Raw genomic sequence first — 21,270 nt, forward strand, 5'->3', positions numbered from 1 at the left:
AGACGCCACCTCCGAATATTTAACTAATGTCTGGCGAAAGACCTGCCTAAAATGGTGTGTTGCAGAAGTCTGATTGACCGATAATAAATCCTGCGCAAATATTCACTACTCCACCCGGTATCCGATCATACTGATGTGAACTCTTACACTTGAGTGACTAGTGATTTTCGTCATTATGTAAACGACCGCTCGGGGCTTACCGCACGGCTCCGAGATGTGAGGCTGTGCGCTCTTTCACAAGCGGGTAACGGGGTCAGAACAGGGTCGCAGTATCTGCCGCTGCACCGCGATAAAAGTGATCCACTCGAGAAGCAGCTCACCGCCGCCGGCACTGTAGATGCAGCCAGAGCTCGCGACAGGTGCCTAGCTGCGCCGGCACGCCCTCGTCACCGCGGGCACTTTGCAACGCTGCTTTCACGTCGTTAAGCCGCATTGTACAGTGACGTCCGGTCACAGCTGTTCCCACATCACGGGACCGCCCTCACCCCCCTGTAGCAGCATGCGAATTGCGATCGTAGGCGCAGGAGCGGCCGGGCTCGCGTCAGCTCGTCAGGTGTTAGCCTCCGAGGAACACTCCTGTGTTGTGTTCGAGAGGTCTACCAACATCGGAGGCACCTGGGTCTACACGGAGGAGGTGGGCATCGCCAGCGACGGCCTGCCGGTCCACACCAGCATGTACCGGAACCTGAGGTAAGTGCCCGTCAGTTATTCGCTACTTCCTTGTTGTCCATTTCGTGTACGCTGTTTGTTTGTTAGATGCTGTTCCTCCACCAACTGCTGCTTCCCCTGTTTGTCAGATTTGCGCAGCGCTGTACATTTGAAGGCACATCGTCATAACCGAATTAAATTGCTGTGCCTGTGCCTGTGTGCCTGTGTGTGTGTGTGTGTGTGTGTGTGTGCGTGTGTGTGTGTTGTAAGAGCACATTGTCATTGAGATTTTGTTCTCTCTGGTTTAGCATGGCGTAGCCGGTGCGCCTGCACTTCTAGTTTTTTTTATGTAAATGAAACAGTTTTATGCGTCAGTCACATACGCATTTCGATGGTACCACAATTTTCAGGTGGAGAATTGTACAGTTGCATAGGTAATAATAATAATAATAATAATAATAATAATGGCGTGTGACGAGGGCCTCCCGTTGGGTAGACCGCTCGCCTGGTCTTTCGATTTGACGCCACTTCGGCGACTTGCGCGTCGGTGAGGATGAAAATGATGATGATTAGGACAACACAACACCCAGTCCCTGAGCGGGAATCGAACCCGGGCTCTTAGGATTGACAGTTTGTCGCGCTGATCACTTTTTTTTCTTTATTGTTCTCATTTTGTTCGTTGATTTCGTTCAGTGCGGGTGTCCCATGACACCCGTTCAAGTTCAGTGTTGAGCGGTTGACTCAGTTTTTTTTTTTATTGCAGAGGGCAGCTGACCCTCTGACCGCACACGCTGAGCTACCGTGCCGGCGACCACTCAGCTACCGGGGGCACACGGTTGTATAGGTGGTATTAATGAACAGCACAGACGCCTTCCCACAGCAACACACCAACTGCAAGACATGTTATGTTTCCTCTTTTCCTGGTAATAAAAATAATGTTCTTAGAAAAGGCTCTGTTAAAGTTAAAAACTTGAATTTGTGAGAGAAAAGTGTAGTTACAAGGGAAGCTGGGTTGAAAAAAAAGGCTGTGTACTGTTGCTTGTTGCATGTGCTCTCCACTGTACTTTGTGTTTACAAGGCCACTTCATAGATGCTGGCCGGCTGGGGTGGCCGAGCTGTTCTAGGCGCTACATGCTGGGACTGCACGACCGCTGCGGTCGCAGGTTCGAATCCTGCCTGGGGCATGGATGTGTGCGATGTCCTTAGGTTAGTTAGGTTTAAGTAGTTCTAGGTTCTAGGGGACTAATGACCTCAGAAGTTAAGTCCCATAGTGCTCGGAGCCATTTGAACCATAGATGCTGTACATGTCAGACATACACTGAAGTGTCAAAACTAATGGCATTCCTCCTAATATCGTGTCGGACTTCCTTTTGCTCAGCGTAGTGCAGTAACTCGACGTGGCATGCAGTCAAAGAGTCGTCGGAAGTCCCTTGCAGAAAGACTGAGCCGTGCTGCTTTTATAGGCGTCCACAGCTGCGAAAGTGTCGCTGGTGCAGGATTTTGTGCACAAACTGATCTGTCCATTATGTTCCAGAAATATTCCATGGGATTCATATCGGGCTATATGGATGGCCAAATCATTCGCTCGGAATGTGCAGAATTTTTTTCAGTCCAGTCACGAACAGTTGTGGCCCATTGCCATGACGCATTGTCATCCATAAAAATTCCATCTTTGTTTGGGAACATGAAGTTCACGAACAGCTGCAAATAGTCTCCAATATTTCCAGCTAATGATTGGTTCAGTTGGACCACAGAACCCGTCCATTCCATGTACATCTACATCTACGTGATTACTCTGCTATTCACAATAAAGTGCCTGGCAGAGGGTTCAATGAACCACCTTCATGCCGTTTCTCTACCGTTCCACTTTAGAACAGCACGCGGGAAAAACAAGCACTTAAATTTTTCCGTGCGTGCCCTGATTCCTCTTATTTTATCGTGATGATCATTTCCCCCTATGTAAGTGGGTGCCAACAGAATGTTTTCGCAATCGGAAACTGGTCATTGAAATTTTATGAGAAGATCCCGTAGCAACGAAAAACGCCTTTGATTTAATGATTGCCACTTCAATTCACGTATCATGTCTGTGACACTATCTCCCCTATTTCGCGATAACACAAAACGAGTTGCCCTTTTCGATGTCATCCGTCAGTCCTACCTGATGCGGATCCCACACCACACAGCAATACTCCAGAATATGGCGGACAAGCGTAGTGTAAGCAGTCTCTTTGGTAGACCTGTTGCACCTTCTAAATGTTCTTCCAATGAATCGCAGTCTTTGGTTTGCTCTACCCACAATATTATCTATGTGATCGTTCCAATTTAGGTTATTTGTAATTGTAAGCACAGCCCACACCACTACGGAGCCAACAACAACTTCCTTGTTGACAACTTGAGTCCACGGCTTCGTAAGGTCAGCGCCGCACTCGAACCCGACCAATCAGCTGTTATAAACTGAAATATGGACTCATCTGACCACGCCACGATTTTCCAGTCGTCTTGGGCAGGGCCGGCCAAACTCTGCACAGTGTGCAGACGTGCGGAAGTGCTGCACAAGTGCGCACGTGGGCGACAGCGACATCTGTTATTAGACATGTGTCCTAAATGAACGGCGGCGGCTCCACTTCCCTGTGGAAGCAAGACCGCAACATATCCAGTCTCGTTTACCCCTGGTGACCGTAAGCTTAACAGAGAAGTACTGAGAAGTGGCAAGTACTGTGAAAAAGCAAAGGACTGGAGATCTATGTTCTCAGTCGTTTAAAAATGACTGGGAACTGCAATTCTTTTTTGTAGCCGTTAGTGAAAACTCACAGTGTTTGCTGTGCCGCCGAATAATAGGCGTCCAGCGTAAGTTTTCAATTGAAATACATTACAATACACATCACAAAGACGAGTGTAGTGTACTCAACAGTGAAGAACGGCAAGCAAAATTAAATGTCCTTCAGAAAATGGATGAGACACGTCAACTCTATTTTACTGTACCTCAAAGTAACTGATACTTCTTGAACACTTAGTTTGTTGTGTTACATTTATGTCTGTTTTACTGTACGCTGTAGAGTGTACTGTTTTCAATTTTCCAGAAAGACAACCACACTAAATGTTCACTGTCAGCAAGTTTTAAAATCGCATTAAGAATTGCACAATCTGGGAAACTCTTTTCCGAAGGGGAGTTTGTGAAAGGGCGACTGATTGATGCTGCAGAACTTGTGTCTCCCACGAACGTTAGCAGGTTTCAAGAAATCAATCTATCCAAATAAACAGTGACAAGACGTATCAGTGCTATGACCGGCGATCTGCACAGGCAGCTAATAAATAAGGCTACAGACTTTCTTGCTTTCTCTGATGCGCTCAATGAAGCAAAAGATCTTACAGATACAGCCCAGGTTGTGATATTAATACGTGGTGTCGATAACGCACTTTGTGTAACAGAGGAGCGACATCTGTGCGTAGAAACATGCACTACATGAACGCTGACGGCTGCGGCGTGCACGCTGTGACCCGGAAGTTGCACATGTGCAAGAGCACCGCACGCGTGCAGATTTTCTGGTCGGCCCTGGTCTAGGGTCACGAGCCCAGAAGTGGCGCTGAATGCGATGTCGTGCTGTTAGCAAATGCACTCGCGTCGGTCAGTGCAGGCACAGCCCATTAACGCAAAATTTCACCACACTGTCCTAATGGATACGTTCATTGAACGTTCCACATTGAATTCTGCGGATATCCTAGGTAGCGGTGCTTGTCTGTTCGCGCTGATAGCTCTACGCAAAAGCCGCTGCTCTGGGGCGTTCAGAGAAGGCGGTCGCCCACTGTTTTATCCGTGGTGAGAGGTAAAGCCTAAAATGTCATATCCTCCGCCACTCTTGACGCTATGGCTCTCGGAATATTCAATTCCGTAACGATTTCCGAATTGCAATGATGCAGTGTCCTTTGATGTGAATATGGTTTGGTTCAGTGACGAAGCCCACTTTCGTTTGGCTGGGATTGTCAATAACCAAAATTGGCACAATTGGAGGACAGAGAATACGCATTTCACGATCGAGAAGTCTCTTCACCCTCAACAGGTGACTGTGTGGTGTGCAATCTCCAGTCATGGAATAATCAGTGCGATATTCCTTGATGGCATGGTGACTGCCGAATGGTACTTGGAGGTTTTAGAACCTGATTTCATCCCCATTATCCAAAGTGACTGTGATTTCGACAAGATGTGGTACATGGAGCTCGACCCCATGGAAGCAGGAACGTGTTTGATGTCTTGGAGGAGTACTTTGGGAACCGCATTCTGGCTCTGGGGTACCCTGAGACCACAGGCATGAGCCTCGATTGGCCGCCATATTCTCCGGATCTGAACACGTGCCACTCCTTTTTGTCCAGCTGTATTAAAGACAACGTGTACAGCAATAACCCCAAACCACTGATGAGTTGAAAACAGCCATTCAGGAGGTCATCGACAGCATCTATCTTCCGACACTTGAGCGGGAACTGCAGAATTTCGCTGTCCATCTGCGCTACATCATCATAACCTAAATTCGAATATCTGTAGTGACATTTACATGTTGAATAAAGTGTGTGCACACTGTAGTTTGTAACTAATTTACATTTTTTTCATATAGTTCAATAATTGTCACCCTGTGTATTGAAATGCATGTATGAACTTATTGGGAAATCAAATAAATGGCGACTTATGACCGCAGCAGTTGAGTCCCATAGTGCTCAGAGCCATTTTTGAAATAAATTGCTGTGCATTGAAATTGTAAGTTATGGAAAAGCTTGAAGTACTTTGTCAAACAATAGAAAGTAATTTTGCGAACACTGGTAGTAGAAACCTTCTGCAAGTTGATGTATCTATGTTCCATCCAGTTAGAGCAGCGACGTGTGAAGGACATTCTTTTCCCTGCTCCCTGCAAAATCATTGAACTCGATCAAAACTAAGGACTTGCAGATCGTTTTACAACCTGATTCGTATCTTACATCTAGACTGTCGAAGCACAGTAAAATTCTTGGCAAATCCTTAAGCTGATTTCTTCGTATACAACACAACTCAGCAGAGGTGTCATCGGTGTTGGGTTTAGTGGCGCAACACATACCACATCTGCTTATAAAATGAAAGGTTTTAGGTTCGATTCTTACGGGGGCGTGAATTTTTTAAACGTGTTAAAAGAAATACGAAAACAGCGTTAGTACGAAATCACTGTGGCAACAGTTTCGATGGTGGAATACGTTATATATGATGATGAGTCCCATAGTTCTTTACAGAGCGTAGGGGAGCGACGCGGGAGACCCGCGTCGCCGTACTAGGCAAGGTCCTAGTGGAGGTGGTTTGCCATTGCCTTCCTCCGACCGTAATGGGGATGCATGATGATGATGAAGACGACACAATAACACCCAGTCATCTCGAGGCAGGAAAAATCCCTGACCCCGCCGGGAATCGAACCCGGGAATAAAGTGGCTCGGGAAGCGAGAACGCTACCGCGAGACTACGAGTTGCGGACACGTTATATATAGCTTCGCATTAATTTTAATCAGAGAAATAGACAATTGAGGATAAATGCTTTTAATTTAATTAAATGCATTTCACTTTTTTGGAATGCGTTGCTAGTGGAGAAGGTGTCACAGCACTTCCACAACACAACGTGTCGGACGCCAGACTTAGTTTATCTTTATGAAAGAAACGGAAAATTTGAACGATAACAACCTAACTGGCCAGTACGAAGATGGAAAAAAGGACTGTAAAGTATGTGATTACATTAACTAGAAATCTTGAAGGTGACGTGTGGGAAAAATGATTGCAAATATAAGCACATATAAACAGCAATGGTAACTCAACAGTACCATGTTTCTGATCGGTCTGGTGAAGTCTTGTAATTGTGATTTGGTTTTCATACGAGAAGACTGTTGAGTCGTTCACAAATAAGTTGAAATACTCCTCCGGACCAGATCTGAACCATCGACCTATGAATAAATACTTATAAATAATTACAGACCGTTGCTCTACCAAATGTGCTATCAAATGATGTACATAACTTAGGGTATAATGACAGTCAATCCTAGCAATTGTCAGTGCGATTTTAATTTCCTCGAATGATACTGTCCTTCCATGTAACAATAGGAATACATATCTCGACGGTAAATTAACGTTCAGTTCAGAGTGCAAGACATTTTTAATGAAGTTAGGGAACTTGTGCATCGACATGGTGGCATTTTGGCGGTACAGTGCAAGCGCTTACCGTTCTCATTCTTTTGAACACTCAAAAACAATTTTTCAGGGCTTTTTATAGACGTATGTGTACAATGTGGAATAACCACCGTTTGGTATCCATTTTCCGACACGTTAATTTCGAAACAAAACATCACTTTGAAAGAGCTTTATGATAGTAGGAGCAGTGAGTTAGCCATAGATGTCAAGGGCATAACATATGACTCAAATGCAGCGTTTTATCGGACTTTCAGATTATTTTAATTTCGTTTCCATTAAAATTATACTGAAATTCAAGAGGAAAGAAAGCATGCTATGGGAATAAAATAAGATAATTAACTATTTAAGATGATTTCCAGACAACAGTCAGATACCCTATACCAGCAGCACTGAGCACGTGGAGTGAGCAGTGGTTCTGGGTAGACTGAGTTAACATCTGGGGAGAGAGTTGCAGGAAATGGGCTTGTGAAAGTTAAAATTGGAAGTGTTTAACCAGTTATCTTCGACACTGGCATGCGAAATAATTTATACTCCACCTTATTATGCATAATGAGATGATAGACTACCAGTGAAAAAAGATAAGTGACGGAGAAAGCTTGTACGTGTGATCAATTATGGTGTTGGGATTTGCACTTGTGACAGAGTTTTGTTATGGATGTAAGGAAAATGGCTTTCTCGCCGAGAAAATCGGCCATCTTGAATAAATAATAAATGATAATAATAAATAGAAGTACAGTTTTAGAGACATTATCGTGTTGGAATTTGAATTTGGCGCAATTTTCTAGTGGAGGTAGGCCTATAATAGTAAATAATAATAATAATAATAATAATAATAATAATAATAATAATAATAATAATAAATGATAATGGATGATAATAATTGACATTGAATGATAATGAATGTTAATAAATGATAATGAATAATAATAAACAAAAGTAAAGTTTTGTGTTGGAATTTGAATTTGGAGGGAATTTTCTAGTGATGGCAGGTCAATAATAACAAATAAAAATAAATAAAAATAAATGGTAATAAATGATAATAAATAATAATAAATGATAATGAATGTTAAAAAATGATAAATAATAATAAAAGGCAGGTACAGTTTTGCATGCATTATCCTGCTGGAATTCAAACTTGCCGCCATTTTTTTCTGGAAGCTTAGGTTAGTGGACATAGGACAATTGGTCTATTTTCCCGCCAAAATTCAAATTTCCCGCCATTTTTTCTTGAGGTTAGGTTAGTGGATGTAGGACAGTTGCTATACTTTTCCGCCAAAAGCCGCCATATCGGATGACGTCATGTGCTGTTGCCAAGTCTACATGCCGCCATATTTGATGACGTCATCGCCGCCATCTTGAATAAATTTGGCAACAATGGAGAGTGGGGTGACGCCGTCCTTGCCCCACTACTAACGTCAAAGAGCGACTTCGCTCCTACTCAAATGTCGAGTGATTCGCCGAATAATCCAACCGGCTACTCTGAGCCCAACTACAGTCCTCTCTCAAATGCTGACATCTGTTTATATCGTTCACGCGTATGTCTGCTGGGCGTAGTTACTGTCGATCTGAGTAAACGGTATGAAATTCGAAAGGCTTTATGTCCAGGTATCGACATGTCCCCTGTTTACTATCCCTGCCAGCTGCGCCGAGAAATTACGCTGTAGCGTTACAGATTCATCCATCGGCCGCCAAAGCTTACAATTCTGCATTTTCCTTTGATATTTGTATGAATATCGATTTGTGATCAGTTTGCGTAATTCCTTCGTGGTGTGTCATTTTTTAAAATTTTTTTTGCCCTTACTGTATTTCGTTGTAATCAAAAACATTTGTTGATAGAAGACTTTTACGACGACGTAGAAATGGGTTACCATTTGATATTTTCGATGCAAGATGTGGCGAGTGACTTTAAAAAGTGCGGAAACAATTACGTTTTGATAGGTACTGTTTTCCGCCCTCAGCAGCTCGTGGTCTTGCGGCAGCATTCTCGCTTCCCGCGCACGGGGTCCCGGGTTCCATTCCTGGGGGGCCAGTGATTGTCATTGCCTCGAGATGACTGGGTGTTGTTGTGTCGTCTTCATCACCATCATTCATCCCCATTACTGTCGGAGGAAGGCAATGGCAAACCACCTCCACTAGGACCTTGCCTAGTACGGCGGTGCGGGTCTCCCGCATCGTTCCCTACGCTGCTCGGAGTATGGGACCTCATCATCATCTTCACTGTTTTCCGCCACAGAAATATCCAGCAGAAGCTCTCTTGTTCTGCTAAGCTGTTATTGAAGTTTGAAGACAGTCGGTAAGAACTATTAGTGGGAGACGCTATTCATAACAACTTAGAGTTCCTGAGATAAAGTTATGTTTGGAATACCTCGGAATACAGTTACGATCAGCAATATCTTTCGGCTTATAACTCCTCCTCCCTCTCGTAAATGATTAAATGTTTTTTGTTCCACGTGACTAGCGAAAAATGAGACAAGACGGAGTTATCTTAATGATGCGAACGAATTTTCTTTGCATCAGCACACGGTCTAATTGCTCATCCGCTACTAAAAAGTGATGCATCCCTTTGAAAATTGATACAAGTATTTCAACGCTAATTTTAGGAAATAATTCAAATGGATCCGACTTCGAAAACCAAATTCTGAAAAAAACGCAGGTTTTTTCTATTGAAAATGCAGTATGCATTTAAGGCTGTGGCAGCGACTGCTGATCAATAGCATAACTGTGTCAGTAACACCAACGTTTTTTCACTCCGATTGTAGCTCTGAAAAATACATTATACTAACAACAAAAATTATTCAAATGGCTCTGAGCACTATGGGACTTACCATCTGAAGTCATCAGTCCCCTAGTACTTAGAACTTCTTAAACCTAACCAACCTAAGGACATCTCAGACAGCCATGCCCGAGGTAGGATTTGAATTTGCGACCGTAGCGGTCGCGCGGTTCCAGACTGAAGCGCCTAGAACCTCTCGGTCACAATGGCCGGGATACTAACAACATTACACCTCGTTAAATCACGTTTAAATCAAAATAGTCTAAGTTATACGACATGCGGCGGTGCGGTGCTTTGTTGCAACGAATAAAGTTCCACTCACATTGTGGTGAATCTCACACGCACACCTCCATGAAATTACTGAAACGCAATTCTCAGCCGGAAAAAGCTATAGAAAAAACAGCCGCACACCTCGTAACCACAAGTCGGACGAAAATTTGTTTTGTCAGTGGAATGTTAATAATAGTTCAATGAAAATATTAATGTGCGTAATATTTCACTCTATTACGGCAAGCTTGCATACACCAGTTACTACCAAGCCTTGCTCTAAGCCGTACAAATTCTGAAAGTACACACGCACACATCATTCGTAACAATAGCCAGTTTATGATAATTATCAATTATCCTTCACAGAAAATGAAAAACGGATTGTTTCTTGTAGAATAACTTACTCAAATGCTGCTATAATCAGTCTCACGTAACAAAATGTTTACGTTCGCGAGCAAGCAGCACGCCACGCGGAGTTGAGCCATTTAAAATTTCACCGGAAGTTTGAATTTCACACCGTGCATTAAATCGAATTCTCTTCCACACTTTACGGCATTTTTGTAACATTTTGGTACCGAAATATCACAAGATTAAAAATTTACATCGGTGCACCTATTAATAGGTCTGACCACTAGAGATCCATGCCCCGACTATACTAACCTCTCTTCACAAAAGAGGTTTCTAATTCCCAAAATAAGCGCGAATACGCTAATTTCTGACTGGCAGAGAAACACCACAGCCAATCGGAAAGCTGCATCAAACCCGCTCAATGCCGCGCATGTATTTAATAGAACCAATCAAAATTTGTCAATGAATCAAAATAGTAAATTAACATCAATAAATTTTGAAAACCAACAAATATAAAATCAACTAACTTCCTCTTAACAAAACTGCTTTACCGAAATTATAATCTCATTTCCTCAATACTGTAAACTGACGAAATAGTTTATAACAAATTCCCCAGTACGAATGACTAACACACACGTCATTCTCAGACATTCCTTGTGAGACCAGCTACTTCAATGTATAATATAAAACTTTCAATAAAACATTATTTTACATTCACACATTTATTTACTCTCATAACTAAGTATAATTATAATATTAAGTAATAAACGATTAGAAAATTGAACAAACAGAGCTGCAAATAAAAATGACAATATTTTTACTGTATCTGAAACAGGTATCTGTCAGTTAGTGACCTCTACCAGATCGCACAGAAACTACATACACTCGCATTTCTGACGCCACCTTTTCTGCGAGTGACTCATAATGCACGCCTGCTTACCCCTGTTACGTCCGACCTCAACGACACGATTAAGGCGTTACGCCTCAAGTAGCATCCGTGCGAACGGATAAGTTGTCAAGAGACAAGTGTTACTAGAAGAAGTAGGTCAGAAGTGTCAAATGTTTTCAGACAAAAATAGTATGTGGTATTTTGGGAATCTGGATTTATTTTTCTCAATTTATAACTTCGTATTATAGGCTACAACTGACTGTTTCGTGAGGACAGTCCTACTTCCTGCTCATATTTTTCAATAAACACAAGCATTATAGATAAAACTTTCCCCAAGTGTTACATGTGAGTCGCGTCAACATCTTACATAATGTAAAGACGAGGAAACTTAACAACGTGAAGGAGTTCTTTTCGAACCATGCCTTATTTATCTAAAGTGGCAACGGGCGATGTTATCGATATGTGGGAATGTGATCGGTTCATCACTCAAGCAACTGACGTCTCAGGAGTAACTACGAAAAAGTGGACAAGAAGATATCAACATGAGAACGAAGAAGATCTTCGTACTTCTCAACAGACGGGAAAGGCTAAAGCTCGAACAATTTTAGACGTCAACGTCGAGACTCCAGTCATCTCAGCAACTGAACTCAGCAGAAAACTCGATCTGTCAGTCAGTGTAGTTGCTGCATGGCGATGACTTCATGCTTCCTTGTTGCTATTACCGCAAGTGTGAAGAATGTGGGACTTCGTATTAAAAACAAAAAAGGTACACTTTTTTAAAAAATTTCATCATTTATGTAATTTTTTTTGTTAAGAAAAGAATACTGTGTTCCCCAAAACCATCGAGCAGAAATACACTAAAAAGGGAGTAGGGACAGGTTCCATCAGACTGACAAAAGCAGTAATCACACCAATCTTTAAACATGGAAACAGAAAAGATTGTAACAACTACAGAGGTATTTCTTTAATCAGCGTTGTGTGTAAAATCTTCTCAGGTATTGTTGAAAGGAAAGTGAGAGTATTAGTTGAGGACCAACTGGATGAAAATCAGTGTGGGTTTAGGCCACTTAGAGGTTGTCAGGACCAGATCTTTAGCTAACGGCAAATAATGGAGAAGTGTTATGAGTGGAACAGGGAATTGTATCTATGCTTTATAGATCTAGAAAAGGCATATGACCGGGTTCCTAGGAGGAAGTTATTGTCTGTTCTACGAGATTATGGAATAGGAGGCAAACTTTTGCAAGCAATTAAAGGTCTTTACATGGACAGTCAGGCAGCAGTTAGAGTTGACGGTAAATTGAGTTCATGGTTCAGAGTAGTTTCAGGGGTAAGACAAGGCTGCAACCTGTCTCCACTGTTGTTCATATTATTTATGGATCATATGTTGAAAACAATAGACTGGCTGGGTGAGATTAAGATGTGTGAACAAAATAAGCAGTCTTGCATATGCGGATGACTTAGTTGTGATGGCAGATTCGATTGAACGTTTGCAAAGTAATATTTCAGAGCTAGATCAGAAATGTAAGGACTATGGTATGAAGATTAGCATCTCCAAAACGAAAGTAATGTCAGTGGGAAAGAAATATAAACGGATGGATTGCCAAATAGGAGGAACATAGTTAGAACAGGTGGACGGTTTCAAGTACTTAGGATGCATATTCTCACAGGATGGCAACATAGTGAAAGAACTGGAAGCGAGGTGTAGCAAAGCTAATGCAGTGAGCGCTCAGCTACGATCTACTCTCTTCTGCAAGAAGGAAGTCAGTACCAAGACTAAGTTATCAGTGCACCGGTCAATCTTTCGACCAACTTTGTTGTATGGGAGCGAAAGCGGGGTGGATTCAGGTTACCTTATCAACAAGGTTGAGGTTACGGATATGGAAGTAGCTAGGATGATTGCAGGTACTAGTAGATGGGAACAATGGCAGGAGGGTGTCCACAATGAGGAAATCGAAGAAAAACTAAGAATGAACTCTATAGATCTAGCAGTCAGGGTGAACAGACTTAGATGGTGGGGTCATGTTACACGCATGGGAGAAGCAAGGTTACCCAAGAGACTCATGGGTTTAGCAGTAGAGGGTAGGAGGAGTCGAGGCAGACCAAGGAGAAGGTACCTGGATTCGGTTAAGAATGATTTTGAAGTAATGGGTTTAACATCAGAAGAGGCACCAATGTTAGCACTGAATAGGGGATCATGGAGGAATTTTATAAGGGGGCTATGCTCCAGACTGAACGCTGAAAGGCATAATCAGTCTTAAATGATGATGATGATGATGATGATGAAGCGCACCGCGAAAGGATTACGCAGATGGTACGGAAATCGGTTGATGTGACGTAGGTGTACTGGCAAACAAATTATTACAATTTGAGAAAATTTTGATGGTTAATTCAAGAGAAAGACCTTCACAGATTGAACACTCAATAACGCGTTGGTCCACCACTGGCCCTTATGCAAGCAGTAGTTAGGCTTGGCACTGACTGACAGAGTTTTTCGATGTCCTCCTGAGGGATATCGTGCGAAATTCTGTCCAGTTGGCGCGTTAGATCTTAACATTCCTGTGGGAAAATGAGTAAATATAATTATTTAAAACTGCTAAACAGTAATGTTCACTAAAGTTGTAACTCGGCCGTAGAATTTAATAATGAAGTTTTATTTCATATCTGCTTTGCTGCTTGTGTTCTGTTGTCCGTAATATGTTGTGTAGCGATCTTGCCATATCTTGGAAATCATCAGTGAGAGTTCAGGAGTTGCAATGCATTGTTTTCTTACTGCGTAGGTGGTGTACAGAAATGAGCAATTGGCGTTAGAAACTGATTACAACTTGGCTCTCTGAAAACTGGCCATGACAGTGCTGTAGCACATCTTATAACACTTTTTTTACTAGCAAATCAATAATTTGTTTAAGATGTAAATTTACAAAATTACAATACAAAATTAATTCACAAGGGTATACTGTGGACAACGCAATTTAGGTACCGTACGTTATTTCCTGATAAATTTGTATAGGTAGTAACATAGAAGCGTGAAACAAGGTAATATACGGAAATCAACAACGCGAATAACATTTAGTTAATTTCTATGCAAAATGTAAGTTCCGTCGTTTCTCTAACGTAAACTGGAGTTACAAATTAAAAGCACTTTCATTTAATAATATCCACATAGTTCAAAATGATTGCTAGGGCTGAAAACCATTATATGTTTAGATTTGTAATAGAGGACTGAGTGATTTCTCTTTAATTACAAACGATGTTACAAGTGTTTTACATTGCTGACATATTATACTGAAAACTTTGATGAAATAATGCACACATATGCGTATCTGAGGCTTAAATGACTATTCGGAGGGTGTTCTGTACAAAGATCGTCAGAATCGCTAGCTGGTTGGAGGCCCTGTTCATAATGCTCCAGTCGATCCAACTGGGGAGAAGTCCGGGGCCTTGCTGACCAAGGAATGGTTTGGCAAGCACGAAGATGTGGCAATACGTCGCCGCATGGACTGCATGTGACACAGAAAGCGCTGCGCAGTTATCCTGGAAAGACACATGGACCAGGTGAAGTTCCTGTGAAATTCTACAGAAAATGTGCGAAAGATCTATCTCCCCTTCTAGCGGCAGTTTATTGTATGTCACTGGAGCAACGAAGATGTGTACTATTTGGAAAAGGCACAGGTCATTCTCGTTTTCTAGTTAGGGCATCAGAAAAAGTCGCACAATTGTATGCCTGCAGGGCTGACATCAACTGTTGTAGAACTGTGCAATATGATTTATGGTCACTCGCTGTCATCTTATTGGATAACGAGAGTCTTCTCTGTCAATGGCAACATGCACTACGATCTTTTTCGAGAACGAGATTCTTCTATATTAGTATCATGGATTACAGGAGAGAGGTCTTGCGGAAGAAAGGTTGATCTATTTAGCCACGTAAAGAGGACACCGTAGACAGAGGAAACTAGGTTGAGGCCATGCTCTTTGACTTTTAGAAAGCATTAGATACAGTTAGTTACACATTATCGTTTAGTGAACAAAATATGAATTTACCGTGTATAGGACCAGCTTTGTGAATACGCTTAAAAATTCCTTGCAGAATACTCAACACATTATCGTTAATGGGACAAAATTGAGAGATATAAAGGTACATTGGGAATATCCCAAGGGACCATTGTACAAGGCGATTTTTGCAACATGGGGGAAAATTGCAGGAAACCATCACTGAGAGGATAAGGAGCAAAAAAGGTCATATGGACACCTGGCTAGAAACATGTTCCAAGGTCGGTGCACCAACCTGAAGGTGAAGCTAAAAGATCTGTAACAGTGTATATTTCAATGATTGAAAGGACATGTGAGATCACGCCTGGGAAGTGGGCGTACTACGTTTGTTCTAGTATTTCAGATCTACGCTCATGAGAGCAGTAATGTCGTCCATTAGGGCGGCGTGCTCACTCGTCGCTACAAAGGGGGTGAAGTCATTTTTTCTCTGTTGTGGACGACAAAGCAGCTCCCAGTACTGCTTAAGTCAAGGTAGTTATAAGAAAATCTCTCTATTTTCGTGGCTAGCGGGATCTATACACTTGAATCCTCTTAAAAATATTCTGAATTTGTTGGGAAGATGTTTCGTATCTGGACATACATCTCAGTTGTTTCAAGGTTCGATAATGCTCTTATGAGAAGTTTTAAGTGCTCTTATTGACTTATAAATTATGGCAGTTATCTTTGACATGTAGGAGAGAGGCACCATTGTTTTACATTGGTAAGCATACAATCAGCAAACAGTTAAATAGTTTAATCCCCTGTCACTGAGATTTTACTGTGATGCGAAAATTGTCGTCTCCTATCTTGAGACACGTAGATAGCGATTGCAGAGCATCTGGATCAGTAAATTCCAGTATACTTGTATTTACAAGTACGTCCTTTTATGTATGATAACTTGAGTGAACTTTCAAATTTACGTAACGTGTAATATCTCTTCTGAGCACTTAATTATTTTTACTGGTCTACATCCTTCACGCCAGTAAACATCTGTACGATGACTAAAGATAACAGCTGAGACGGTTTTTCCTTGATCTGAAAGTATTTGTATGGAGTGTAGCCATGTATGGAAGTGAAACATGGACGATAAATTGTTTAGACAAGAAGAGAATAGAAGCTTTCGAAATGTGGTGCTACAGAAGAATGCTGAAGATTAGATGGGTAGATCACATAACTAATGAAAAAGTATTGAATAGGATTGGAGAGAAGAGAAGTTTGTGGCATAACTTGACCAGAAGAAGGGATTGGTTGGTAGGACATGTTTTGAGGCATCAAGGGATCACCAATTTAGTATTGGAGGGCAGCGTAGAGGGTAAAAATCGTAGAGGGAAACCAAGAGATGACTACACTAAGCAGATTCAGAAGGATGTAGGTTGCAGTAGGTACTGGGAGATGAAGAAGCTTGCACAAGAGAGAGTAGCATGGAGAGCTGCATCAAACCAGTCTCAGGACTGAAGACCACAACAACAACAACAACAACAACACTTGCGTACTGTAAACACGAAGTACATTAAGTGATATGAAGGCTTTTTCACTCGATTTATTAGGTAAGAGCACAACAGCTTGTTTTCTGTAAAAAAAAGTTTATTACCACTTCAGTATATAGATTCAGATAATATACGCAAAATGTTTTGGTTATCACACTTGCTTTTAACGTCGTTGTCGGATACCACCACTGTTATACTCGATATTATGGTCACCACGGAACTTATTGATCAAGTTACGAACGCTTTTCCTATTACAAGTTTTTCACGAAGACAGACATCTCAGGGAGGTGCGAGTGTTAAAACAGTGAACACGTACTTAGAAATCGCGAACTTCAAATCCACCATGGATCATTCTTATTTAGATTTCCTATAAGTTCTGTAGATCACTTCAGGCGATTGCCTGGACCGTTGCTTTCGCTATAACGAAGATCAACAGCCGCGCCTCGTTCCTATCCAGATGAACTTCAGCCCTATTAGTAATCATCCCACTGCCGACAGGATGTTTCAGATTTGAAAGTCATTATGTAGTCGTTTCTCTACAAGGCGTGGTTGGGGGCGGAGGAGGGTGTGTCTGGCAGTGGCTTGTGTCCGCTATTTAACCAGCCGCGACAGATTATTTGTCAGTAAAGACTGTAAATTTATTATTAACAGAAGGACATAAAGGAAGTAAAACCTTGATAGCTGTGCAAGGTAACTCCTGATGAATAGTCGATCGACGGTTCAATGTTCATTGTTCACGATGTTCACTGCAAGTCGCGGCACAGTTTAATGGAGACAACTGTCAACTAACAACAACCTCCCCTCGTGGGGGAATTGCGCACAGCTACTGAACCGCCTTAACTCAGTGATGCTGCAGAGGAACGAGTCATCTCTTGTCCGGTCACTGACTCAATATTTTGCTGCCACTTGCAGATCTATTATTGAGCTGGATTAGTAGCAAGTAGTCTGCCTATTTCATGATAATAGAGTTCTTCGTGCAGCAAGGTGCAAACTTGAAATATTTCTTCATTGGCGCACATCACTATAAATTGTTTTCGCGGGAAAGCAATACATGTATGAGAAAGTCTATCGGTGAAATTAGCATCATCTGTATACTATTGATACAGTCCCTACAAATAGTTCCTATGAAAGTACTCAATTAGACTGGTTTTGCCGGCTGATATTTTGTTTGCCAAATGTGACTGCTTGAATACTTAATTGTATATCAATATGATTAACATGTTTACAAAATTATAAGTTCCTCTTTATTGTAAGTACAGATTCCGTATTTTTATCTTACCTTCTTGCTTGGAAAGGAAGGGAGATTAGGGTCAACGTTCTGTGCAGTTATTGTTCGAAGAAGTGTGTGCTAAACAGGCTTCATTATTTCATAGTATATATCTCTCTCTTGATATTTTCATCTTGGTATTATTATTATTCTTCCTTTAATACGTAAATGCTACACTATTCAAGGAATTTAGATATTTCCTTTTTTATTTTCTACATAAATGCACAGAATTTTTTTATTTCCCATTTCAACAGGATTCATCTTCTTCATCTATAATGTAAGTGAAGTGTGATTTAGTAGTTGGGCGATGTGGGGAGGGGATTAGGGGTAACTGTTATCGCTGAAACAACCGGTTTTCTGTTATATCGGTTTTTGTCAACTCCAGTTTAACCTGGATGGTAAAACCGCTCAAATAACCTTGTTCTGAAAAAAACCATTTTAGATTTTTTATTTTTATTATTTCCTGTAGTAAATGTAGAAATCGAACAAAGACTTTAAAATTTTGACTCCTTCAGTTTCAAGGTACCTAGACTGAAAATTTTAAATGAAAAATGCAAATAAAAGAAAACAGTCCGCCCACCGTTCATTGGCTTTGTCGAAAAGTTTTAAGTGGTAGAATACTACAAAAAAGTCACCAGTATTGTCCTACTGATTCTAATTATTTCAAACTCTGTTCAAAAATACTGTTTTAATTGAGGATCGTACCATTGTTTGGGCATTACGAATAGTGAGTTGAAGAGCTCTATAATTGGTTTAATTTCTCCATTTCAAGGGCTAAAAACAGATTAAGGCATATCATGTAAACACAGGCAACATATCAGATACTTTCTGTATTTGTTGTAAACTATGAATGAATTATTTTTATGTTTTCTCCTTGAATGATGTCGCAAGTTTGTTGTGACTCCTCCTGTTGTTAATCTTTTATAGCAGGTGGAGCATTGTACGTCTTTGATACAGTACTTCGCATAACACTTCCAGACTTGGGACGATGCCATTCCGAAGTACATATACTGTCCCACGACAGCGAGAAACTGCCATATAGACCAGATGCGGCAAAGTCTCCCACAACGCATTCAATAGGTCTCGTTATTGTGGTATCAGAAACGTTGTTGTCAGAGAAATGCTGTACCCTTTATTATGCTGTGTGTGTGTGTGTGGTTCTTTTCTATCGGCCGGTATTGTTATTAAAATAGCACTGGTCGCTTTTTCTATGTTCTATAAAACGCAATATTTCAAAGCCATGGAAATTTTACGAATAAAAATTACTCGTTTTTTTTAGAAAAAGGTTTATTTACAAACCAAATGTTTAGCACTGCTGCTATGGCTAAGTGATATTTCAGGTTTTTACCCGGTTACTAGTAAAAACTAATAAAAACACCTGTTATAATCGGGACCAAACAAATACCGAAAAAGACTGGTTATTCAGAACTGAAACACAGCTATCGGTTTAAATTGGTTGGTTTTTCCCATCACTAGATGTGATCTAGTAATCGAATCAAGGATGTTCTCTGTAATGATCTGCACAAACACTTTTTGTTTGGAAAATGCACAGAAGAGCCAAAGAAACGGCTACAGCTGCCTGATATAGTGTAGGGCCCCCCCGCAGAAGCACCGCAGCACGACGTGGCATGGACTCGACTAATGTCTGAAGTAGTGCTGGAGGGAATAATCCATGCTTTTGGCTGATGATGCACTTACCTATAATCAGGTACTGTGTGCAAATATCTGTAAAAATATCATTCAGATTCTTGTAAGATTTCAAACTCGTCCGAAGAATGACAACGTGCTCCAAATCGTCATAAGTGTAAAACTGTGCGCGTCACAAAACACAAAAACGCAGTAACCTGTGGCTACAATATCAGTGAGTTATAACTAGAATCAACCATCTCTGCAGGTACCTAGGTGGTATAATCCGTGGGAATGCGAAACGGAATGATTATATAGGCTCAAGCGTAGGTGAAGCAGGTAGCTGAGTTCGCTTCATTGGTGGAAAACTTGGAAAATGCAGTCAAAACACAATTGCGCTACTCATCCTTGAATTTGGCTCAAGTGTGCGGGGCACATACCAAACAGGACTAATAGATGCATCTACATCTACATCCATACTCCGCAAGCCACCTGACGGTGTGTGGCGGAGGGTACCCTGAGTGCCTCTATCGGTTCTCCCCTCTATTCCAGTCTCGTACTGCTCGTGGAAAGAAGGACTGTCTGTATGCTTCTGTGTGGGCTCTAATCTCTCTGATTTTATCCTCATGGTCTCTTCGCGAGATATACGTAGGAGGGAGCAATATACTGCTTGACTCTTCGGTGAAGGTATGTTGTCGAAACTTTAACAAAAGCTCGTACCGAGCTACTGAGCGTCTCTCCTGCAGAGTCTTCCACTGGAGTTTATCTATCATCTCCGTAACGCTTTCGCGATTACTAAATGATCCTGTAACGAAGCGAGCTGCTCTCCGTTGGATCTTCTCTATCTCTTCTATCAACCCGATCTGGTACGGATCCCACACTGCTGAGCCGTACTCGAGCAGTGGGCGAACAAGCGTACTGTAACCTACTTCCTTTGTTTTCGGATTGCATTTCCTTACGATTCTTCCAGTGAATCTGAGTCTGGCATCTGCTTTACCGACGATCAACTTTATATGATCATTCCATTTTAAATCACTTCTAATGCAGATAAAAGGTACAATGGGAAGGACCCTTTGTCAGACACTTCACAGAGGGTTGTAGGGGGTGAATGTAAACGTAGATATTCTTTTTCAATAACCTTCTTCAATATAAGAGATGGAGTACAAGATAAAAAGCTGAAATTGAGAGAACATATTCAATGAATGGACAACAACAAGAACATTACAGAGAAGTGACTGGAGTTTAAGTCAAATGACGATAACCCTTCGCCAGATGGGGTTACAATTTTCTTTGACGGAGGAGCTGGTTCATAGGCCGTACCTTCAAGGAAAATTTGGAAATTTGTCGTAAGGTCTTATGGCACCAAACTGCTGAAGTCATCGGCCCTAAGCTTACGCACTACTTAATCTAACTTACACTAAGGACAACACTCACACCCATGCCCGAGGGAGGACTCGAACCTCCGACGAGGGGAGCCGCGCGTACCGTGACAAGGCGCCATAGACCGCGCGGCTACCCCGCTCGGGCATATCTTAAAAGTGATGATGATAAAGCTTTCTCCTTGATAATAGCGAGTTCGTTTACATTTATTTATTTATTTGTTAGTGCCTTTTGGACACTACACATACAGTCAGCCTCGGAAGATTTTTCAACAATAAGTGTATAACAGCCTGAAACCATTGACATGAAACATGTAATACAAGTACTATTATAACAACAACCGAAAGCTACATTCATTTTATCTCGTGC

General features: G+C 41.5%; 1 protein-coding gene across 1 annotated transcript in view; it reads left to right on the forward strand.

Annotated features, from left to right (window-relative positions):
- Positions 1 to 302: 302 nt before the first annotated feature.
- LOC126272888 (uncharacterized) overlaps positions 303 to 21,270 on the forward strand; it is a 123,643-nt gene continuing 102,675 nt past the window's right edge. Inside the window, exon 1 of the mRNA XM_049976143.1 lies at positions 303 to 690. Within this exon, the coding sequence (XP_049832100.1) occupies positions 500 to 690 (191 nt within the window). The 5' untranslated portion in view covers positions 303 to 499. The remainder of the gene's footprint in view (positions 691 to 21,270) is intronic.

This window comes from Schistocerca gregaria, chromosome 5 (genome assembly GCF_023897955.1).
Source record: "Schistocerca gregaria isolate iqSchGreg1 chromosome 5, iqSchGreg1.2, whole genome shotgun sequence".
NCBI classification, from domain to species: domain Eukaryota; kingdom Metazoa; phylum Arthropoda; class Insecta; order Orthoptera; family Acrididae; genus Schistocerca; species Schistocerca gregaria.